At 42.7% G+C, this 9,117-nt stretch overlaps 1 protein-coding gene across 1 annotated transcript in view; it reads right to left on the bottom strand.

Annotated features, from left to right (window-relative positions):
• Positions 1-6,547: 6,547 nt before the first annotated feature.
• EPDR1 (ependymin related 1) overlaps positions 6,548-9,117 on the bottom strand; it is a 37,410-nt gene continuing 34,840 nt past the window's right edge. The window contains exon 3 of the mRNA XM_033088886.1: positions 6,548-8,201. Within this exon, the coding sequence (XP_032944777.1) occupies positions 8,005-8,201 (197 nt within the window). The 3' untranslated portion in view covers positions 6,548-8,004. The remainder of the gene's footprint in view (positions 8,202-9,117) is intronic.

Genomic DNA, 9,117 nt, shown 5'->3' with positions numbered 1-9,117 from the left:
GAGTAGATAAGCACGGTGCCTGAGTCCTTCCAGGAACACATTAAAATTACAACTAAATTATAGAAAAATCAATCTGGAGAACCTTCTGAAATCTAGCCAAACAGAAATCCTATGACTGAAAATATAAAGAAGAAGCCATGTCAAGATTAGTAGAAGGGGCAGAGACACAAAATGGGCCCCAAACCTCTGTGTGGCTGTTGAGAATTGGGAGGGATATCTCGGCCATGGAGGTTCCCCTGGAGGAGCGAGGGACCCCAGCCCCACACCAGGCTTCCCAGCCCAGAGTACTGGTGCCAGGAAGAGGAGGCAAGAAAACAACTGGCTGTGAACAACAATAGGGATTCCGACCATCCCAATGGAACGGAAGGCTGCAGGAAACCCAGGCATCCTCTTAAACAGCCCTCTCACAGATGCAGTTGCTTGCAGACACTCACCTTGGGCTCCAGTGGAGAGACAATGACTCAGGAAGCATCAGAAATATACAGGGAGTGAGGGAGGGGGAAAACTAAGCTGTATGGCTTTGGGGTAGGACTGGAGGACAGTTGGCATTTTCCCTGTGAGGAGGTCCTCCTCACATGCCGCCGGCAGGTAGGCGCCATCATTCCTGTATTAAGGCTGCCCCTACCATGGCCAAATCTGAATCTGATTGGTTTGGTGAGCTCTGCAGTTCTGCCCTGCTGACTCACTGGGACCCCACCCCACCCCGCTCCCCCAACACCAGAGGCACTTTCTCCAAGAGCAGCCAGGCCCTCCCACATTGAACTCTTTATTGGAAAACCGTCAGAGTCCTGCAGACCCCAGGCAGGCAGCAACTGACCCCAGTGTGCTCTGAGACTTTTGCTGAATAGCTCCAAGCTCAGCACTGGCACCAAACCAGTATTTACATTGAACTGGTAACCACAACTCTTCCCACTCTAGTGACTCCCAGAGACCCTGCCTCACCCAACTTGCATACCACACAAGGCTCTATCAGCAGCTAGACCATCAGGAGCTGGCAGGTGGAAGCAGGCCTCGGGAGTTCTGTTTTTTTGTGGAGCTACCCCAGGATGGGTATTTGTGACAGACATCCTCTGTTCGCAGCATGGCCTCTCCCACATGCCTCCATGTTTAGCAAAGGAAGCGTACAACCACAGATTGCTTTGTAGCTCCTACCAGGTAGTCCCCAGCTGGTCACAAGCAATGGATGACCTAAGCCTGCATTGGGGTCCCTCACAAGATGCCCCAGAACTGATACTTAGAGTTTGGCTTCAGACCACAGCAAAACACTGCCCAATTAGCCCCACAAGTGGCACACACAAAGGACAGTCTCAACAGGCACAAGACCCCACTGGGGCAAATCCCACTCAATGAGATAAGCCCCCCACACAGCAGCCCATAAGCTGTGTATGGGGCCAAACCCTACAGCCAGTCAGTCTAAGGGTCAATCCCACCTACTGACATGCCAGTAGCAATCAAGGCTCAACTATAACAGGAGGGCACACACAACCTACACAAGGGACACCCCTGGAGCACCCAGAGCAGGTGATCAGAGAGACTGTGCTACTGGGCCCCTCAGGACACCTACTACATAAGACTCCCCCCGCCAAGACTGGAAGACATAGCAGATCTATGCAATACCTAGAAACAAACACAAACAGGCAGCCAAAATGGGAAACAAAGAAATATATCCCAAACAAAAGAACAGGAGACAATTCCAGAAAAGGAACTAAACAAAATGGAGGCAATCAATCTACCAGAGACAGAGTTCAAAGCAATGGTTATAAAGATGCTCAAGGAACATAGTGAGAACTTCCAATAAAGATATAGCAAGCATCAAAAAAGACATAGAAACCATAAAAGGAACCCATAAGAAGTGAAGAATACACTAACTGAAATAAAGAATGCACTAGAAGGAATCACCAGCAGACAAGATGAAACCGAGGATCAAATCAGCAATTTGGAAGATAAGGTAGAAGAAAACACCTAAGCAGAATAGCAAAAAGAAAAAAGAATCCAAAAAAATTAGGAGAGTTTGAGAGACCTCTGGGACAACATCAAGCATAACAACATTTGCGTCACAAGAGTCCCAGCGGGAGAAGAGAGATGCAAGGGATTGAGAACTTACTTGAAGAAATAACGACTGAAATATTTCCTAACCTGGCAAAGCAAATAGACATACAGGCCCAGAAAGTGCAGAGAGTCCCAAATGAGATGAGCCCAAACGGGTCCACACCTAGGCACATTATAATTAAAATGGCTAAGGTTGAGACAAAGAGAGAATCCTAAAAGGAGGAGGAGAAAGGCAACTAGTAACTTATAAGGGAGCTCCCATAAGACTTTCAGCTAATTTCTCAATAGAAACTTTGCAGGCTAGATAGTATTAACACAAAATATTCAACGTGATGAAAAGCAAGGACCTCCAACCAAGGGTACTCTAACCAGCAAGGCTAGCATTTAAAATTGAAGGACAGATAAAGAGTTTCCCAAACAAGAAAAAGCTAAAGGAATTTATCATCACCAAACCAGTATTGCAAGGAATCTTAGAGGGACTTCTTTAAGATGGAATAAAAATCCAAAAATATGAATAATAAAATGGCAATAGCTACATATCTATCAACAATTACTTTCAATGTAAATGGATTAAATACAGCAATGAAAAGACATAGGAGGGCTGAATGGATAAGAAAACCAAACCCTGCCTACAAGAGACTCACTTCAGATTGAAAGACACACACAGACAGAAATTAAAAGGATGGAAAAAGATATTTCATGAAAATGGAACAAACGAACAAACAAAAGCTGGCATAGCAATACTTATATTAGACAAAATAGGCTTTAAAACAAAGGCTATAACAAGAGACAATGTAGGACCCAGCAATCCCACTTCAGGGTATTTATCCAAGGAAACCCAAAATGCTATGCCAAGGGAACCTGTGCATCCATATGTTCATTGCAGCATTGTTTACAATGGCCAAGATGCAGAGGCAGCCTGGGTGTCCATCAATGGATGAATGGATAAAGAGGAGGTGGTACATATACACAATGGAATATTGCTTGGCCAGGAAAGGGAATGTATTCTTGCCATCTGTAGTGGCATGGATGGACCTGGCGGTTGTTGTGCTGAGTAGAGTTTATCAGACAGAGAAAGACATATATAATGTGATTTCGCTTATATGTGGAATCTAAGAACAAAATTAACAAACAAAACAGAAACAAACTCATAGCTACAAAGAACATTTTGATAGTTATCAAAATGGGTGGGAGTTAGGTGTGCAAGTGAAAAAAAGATGAAGGGATTAAGAAGTACAAACTGGTTGTTACAAAGTAGTTATGGAATGTAGGGCATAGCATAAAAAATATAGTCAATAATATTGTAATAACTATATATGGTGTCAGATGAGTGCTAGATGTGTTGGGGTGATAGATGACAGGGGGTTGGAGGACAGGGTGAAAAAGGTGAAGGGATCAAGAAGTACAAATTGGTAGTTGCAAAAGAGTCATCAGGATGTAAAATAAAGCACAGAGAATATAGTCAATAATATGGTAATAATTATGTATAGTGCCAGGTGGGTACTAGATTAATCAGGGGGATCACTTCATTAATTATATAAATGTCTAACCACTATACTGTATACCTGAAAATAATACTGAATGTCACTGTAATTGAAAAAATTTAAAAAGGGGGGAAAAGGTGAAGGGGAATAAGAGGTTCTAATTTCCAGGGATAAAACAAACAAGTCATGGGATGTAGTGTACAGCACAGGGAATATAGTAAATAATATTGTGATAACATGTAGGTACAGTGTCAGATGGTTGCTGGACTTATTGTGGTGATCACTTCTTTAGGTACATAAATGTTGAATAACTATGGTGTACCCCTGAAACTAATATAATAATGTATGTTAGCTAAATTTTTAATAAAAATCTGAAAGAAAAAATGTTTTCAATTTTGTTTTTACACAACTTTATTTTCCTTGAAGAGAATTCCACATTTTATAATGGAATTTAGTGGTAAACTTGACTTCACAAGATAACCCTCTGACTTATTTGTGTTTTTTGATAATTTTCTTTATTAACACTCAACTGAAATTACAATGTTAGCCATCATGGTTTAGTAAGAAGAGTACATATTTTGCCATCAAAAATTCTCCTGATAAAGCAAAAGAAGACTGGGCTGTGGGATTTGAACAAATGTACATTAAAATAATCATACAGTGTACCACTGCGAATGATATAGCTACAACTGTAGCATAGAACACAGAACTATACTCAGATTAGCTAAATGCTCTGTATGTGGTATTCACTGCAAATATTCCTAAATGATAGATTAATGATAGCCAAGTCATTTATTGCTGAGGCTACATTACATTTTCTACTTTTAAATATGAAAATGATATTGTAATGATACTGAGTTAATTTTTGCTCTAATGAAAACAATATGAATTTTAATTTGGGATATCATAAAAGTCTGCATCACTCTCCCTGAATAAAATATGCAACAATTTAGAGGCTCCATATATTTTTACACATGTAACTGAGTTAAAAATTCTGCTTTACAGCAAATAAAAATATATTTCAATTGTAATTATCCTAGCATAGTTCTTAAAAGAAAATATTTACACTAGAATATCAATATAGAAAGTTAAGTTTGTCTTTTAAAGAGATGTTTATTTACAAGGCCTTTATATCTCATAAATTATTCACAAGACTTTAGCTGAGGAGGCTCATTCTCTCCTCGAATTGTAGTCATTTTGACTCAACAAGTGTGGCAAGGACACCTTTCCTACATTTGAGGTGTTTTGCATAGATGGAGGAAGATAAGAGCTACATACTTGGAAAAACTGAAAAAAATGCCCTCGTATTGTACAGGTGAATACACAGGGGAAATGATTTAAAATAACAGAGGGAATATTGGAAAGATGGAATTTGTAAAGAAAATCCAGCAAGATGAGCAAGATGTGAGTGTTGGGTTTTCAAATGGTGTGGAATTTAGCTTGGTAGGAAATTAAGTGTATTTCATGGGATATTTCCTCAGAGACCTAAACTTTTTGGCCTTTTAAAAATATTTAAATAATTTTAAAATGTGTTCCAATTTTGAGAAATGCAGCATGATCTTTGTTAGCAAAGCTTCTTGTAAGGAAGTCATCCTGCTGATAGAGCAACAGGGGCAGAAAGGCCAGGCCCCTTTGACTCGCATGCGTCAGTGGGAGAGAGGGGAGGATGGCTGTCCCAGGGCTGCGTCTTCAGAATTGAAGGCAGAGGGTAGTGAACACCTCAGCGCTTGCAGGGACCCTGTCTATTTGCCTTGGGAGAAGTGGAAGTAAGTTGTTGTGATGTAGCATAAAGGCTCAGAGACACATGAGGCAGGGTATCCACAGAGTGGCACCCAAGCCTAGTTCAGGCCCATTGTCAGGAAGACTATGGCTGCAGGTGAGACACTGCATGTCCCTCTCCATCAATAGGGGCAGTCCCTGCCCTTTTTAGGAGCCCTTTTCTTTTTCACGAGGATGGCCACTAGCGAGTTTTACATAAGATTGGTGACTAAGGAAACACTCCTGCTACCCAGAGGTGACACAGGCCTCACTTCTCAGGCTCTGCGGCAGTTGCGAAAGAGCAGCACTGAGTGCCGAGACTGAAGAAAAAGGAATCAAAAGGGGCTGATCTAAGAGGCCTTGGACACCGTGCTAAGAAACCTCTGCTTTACTTTAGACAGTAGAGAACCACAGGAGCTGGGCACCGCCAGGTGTGCATGGAGGTCCCACCAGACATAGAATCCTTCTGGAAGGGGGACTTTTTATTCATTTCTGTGAAACGGCTTAACTACTAAAACAGGCCAACTGAAAAATGAAAAGGCATCTACTTTGCATATCCCTGAATAAAACAGAAGGAGTTTCTTTCCTTTCTCCTTTGAGTGCCCATTGGCACGGGCACAGACAGAGATCCACAGCTAAGGGAGATGTGCGGTCTGGACAGCAGCGGGCCATCCTATGGGCGCAGAGACAGGAAGTAGGGCAAACACTGTCACAAAGGCGTTATCAGCCTGGCCCACCTCGAAGGCCTCTGTGACAGTCCCCTGTCTGTTCATTCCTTAGTGGGGTTTCACTCTGCTCTGTGACTCTAAGAACCAGCATGGGCCCTGAAGATAACAGGGCTTCAGGGTTGGCTTACGAATGAATGAATGAGCAGAGGAGGGTATCTAGAAGAAAAGACCAGGGCAAGGACACAGAGTATGAAGATGTTGTGCAGGCCCGCCGTGTAAAGAACCTGCACCGGGATGGTGGCTGCGGGGGGACAAGGGGCAGCAGTTTTAGGAACTCTTCTTCTGATAGGATGCTGAACACTGACAGCCAGTGAGCACAGGAGGAGAAAAATAGATTAAGAATGACCTGAAGGCTTCTGACCGAGGCAAATGGACTTGAAGTGGAAGAGCAAGATTTTGAGAGAGGAAAATGAATGTGGTTTAGATCACATGCAGCACTTTATTCATTAGAGAGGAGTTTTAACTCCCTCATAACCAAGATAATTCATATTTATTACAAAAGCAAATATATCAAAGAACACTTTGAAATGCAATTTAATTTGTTTATTGAAATAATGTAAACTGTGAGTAATACAGATCATTTTCAGCATAACATAGGTGTCACACATTTCGCCTTCTAATGGGTGATAAATAGATGTACAGAAGAAACACAGTTTGTAGAATAATTTAGAATAATAATTTTATGACTAGGAGTCTCGCTAGGGATCAGCAAATCCAACCCTATTAACAGATGAGGAATCTAAGGACCAGAGAGGCTGGCATTCTCCGTTCTACAAACCTGTAGGGCACTGACCATGTGCCAGGCACTTACTTGGTGCTGGGCATATAAAAGTAAAGGAACCCGTACTCAAGGAGCTCATAGCCAGGCTAGCGTATGATAGTGTCCGGTACGCAGGAAATGAACTCACAGCATAAATACGTACTGTGAGAACAGCAGGCTTAAGCTGCAAGGTGCACTCAGTCCAGGCTTGGGAACAGCTCTCTGAAGGTTAAGTGTGAGCTGACCTGGGAAGGATGAGCAGAAGTCACCTAGACAAGGAGGCTGTGAAGCAATGTCCCAGGAAGGCTAAGGTGAGGGAAAGCATAGTGCATTTAGCTAATCGAAGAAGTTCGAGTACAGGAGATGCTAGTCCTGGGCTTTGGAGGCCGTAGTCTTCTGACTCCCAGGTCAGTGCTATTTTTGGAAATACTACCTGTCTCTGTAGGTCTCTTGACAAGTCTGTGATGATTCAGCACAAGCATCAATACTCTTGCATAGTAAAAAAGGAAGCATACATGGCTCATGCTTACCCAGGGATAGGCATTAAGATTTTCAAATTCTTTTGTTTAAAATGTCTCTTGAGAGGAATAACTACTTTGATTTATAGCCTTTCATTTCCTCCCAAATTGTGTACATCAATTGGCTCATGTCATAAAGCAGTTAAGTCTGGAAGGGACTTTAAGGGATCACTTTTTCAGTCAGTAGCCAAGGGAGCGTGATGGGGGTGGGGCAGACGGAGCAGTCACCACCCTGGTGCAGGCAATCCAGGGCTCATTATCTGTAGAGAACTTCAAAATTCATAATGAAACTGCCCAAAATTGTTCTGCTTTTTACTATCACCTCGTGCTATCCTGCAATTTTCAGTAATGTCAGTGACAAAACATTCCTCCCCGCTGAGGCAGACTGCTTCGGCTGACTCCGAGCCCCGTGTAAGCCACAGCACTGCATATAGACCTGCACATGCAGATAGCACAGCCCCAGAGAGGTTACACAAAGCCCCCATGTTCGTCTCTTCAGTTCCTATCACCAGTCTCTATCCTATTCCCTCTTTTAAACACAGCGTGAGTAGTCAACATCATATGTACCAAAATCCCACATCAATGTTTATCTTCCTAAAATGATGGTAGGTCTCCAAAGAAGATTCTCATCTCTCAAGCCTCAAATCCGTTCTGAGCGGCAGCCGTGGCATCTGATGTCGTGTGCTGTCACTTCTGTGTTGGCAGGCTTACCAGGAGCAGTCCTCACTCATCCTCTCCTGCTGGGCCGTCTGGCACGTGCTCGGGGGAATAAACACCGTGGGGTCTTTAATGCCCAGCTGGATGTCGAAAAATCGCGTGGACAATATCACACTATAATTTTTGGTGAAGGTTTCCTGGACAGGATAACAATCCTTGACTGTATAAATGCCAATCCAGGTTTCATCTATAAGAGGAAGGGAAGTTGACTTTTTAATATAGAAAACAGGCAAAACACCTGTATTTTTTTTATTGTGGTAAAATATGTACAGCTTACCATTTTAACCATTTTTAAGCACATTTCTGTGGCATTACGTACATTCACATTGTCATGTCACCATCACCACCACCCTCTCTAGAACTTTCTCACCTTCCCCAATTGAAACTCTGTACCTGTTAAGCCCACCCCCATCCCCACCCCAGCCCCCAACCCCTGGCAATTACTGCTACTTTCTGTCTCTATGAACTTGACTACTCCATTACCTCATATCAGTGGAATTATATACTATTTGTCCTTTAGTGACTGGCTTATTTCACTTAGCGTAGTGTCCTCTAGGTTAATCCATGCTGTCAGAATGTCCTTCCATTTTAACCTGAATATTATTCCATTGTTTTAATACACCACATTTTGTTTATCCATTCCTCTGCTGATGGGCACTTGGGGTGTTTCCTCCTTCCGATGATTATGAATAATTCTGCTATGAACATGGACGTTCAAATATCTGAGTCCTTGCTTTCAATTTTGGGGGGTATATGCCCAGAAGAGGAATTGCTGGGTCATATGGTAATTCAATGCTTAATTTTTTGGTGAACTGCCATACTGTTTCTCGCAGCATAAAGGCCTGTGTTTTTGACACAGTTTGGGGTTCCTGTGTTGGCAGCAGACCAGAGCAGAGCAGAGCTTCACATCTCGTATGTATAAAAGCAGACACTTAAAATAATGGGAGTAAATCTGGTCACTGCGACTTTAGGAAGTGATGCAAGGGGAGGAAAAGGAGGCGCCCTTCCGTGTCCACTGGTCTTAGGGGAGGAGGGGGATCATTAAACGTCAGAGTCAAGGCTGAGTCCATAAGAACTAATGTGGCAGAAACATACAGGTGGTG

Source organism: Rhinolophus ferrumequinum, chromosome 20 (genome assembly GCF_004115265.2).
Source record: "Rhinolophus ferrumequinum isolate MPI-CBG mRhiFer1 chromosome 20, mRhiFer1_v1.p, whole genome shotgun sequence".
Lineage (NCBI taxonomy): Eukaryota > Metazoa > Chordata > Mammalia > Chiroptera > Rhinolophidae > Rhinolophus > Rhinolophus ferrumequinum.
The sequence above is the reverse complement of the archived record's forward strand: the minus strand, read 5'-3'. Positions and strand labels throughout refer to the sequence as shown.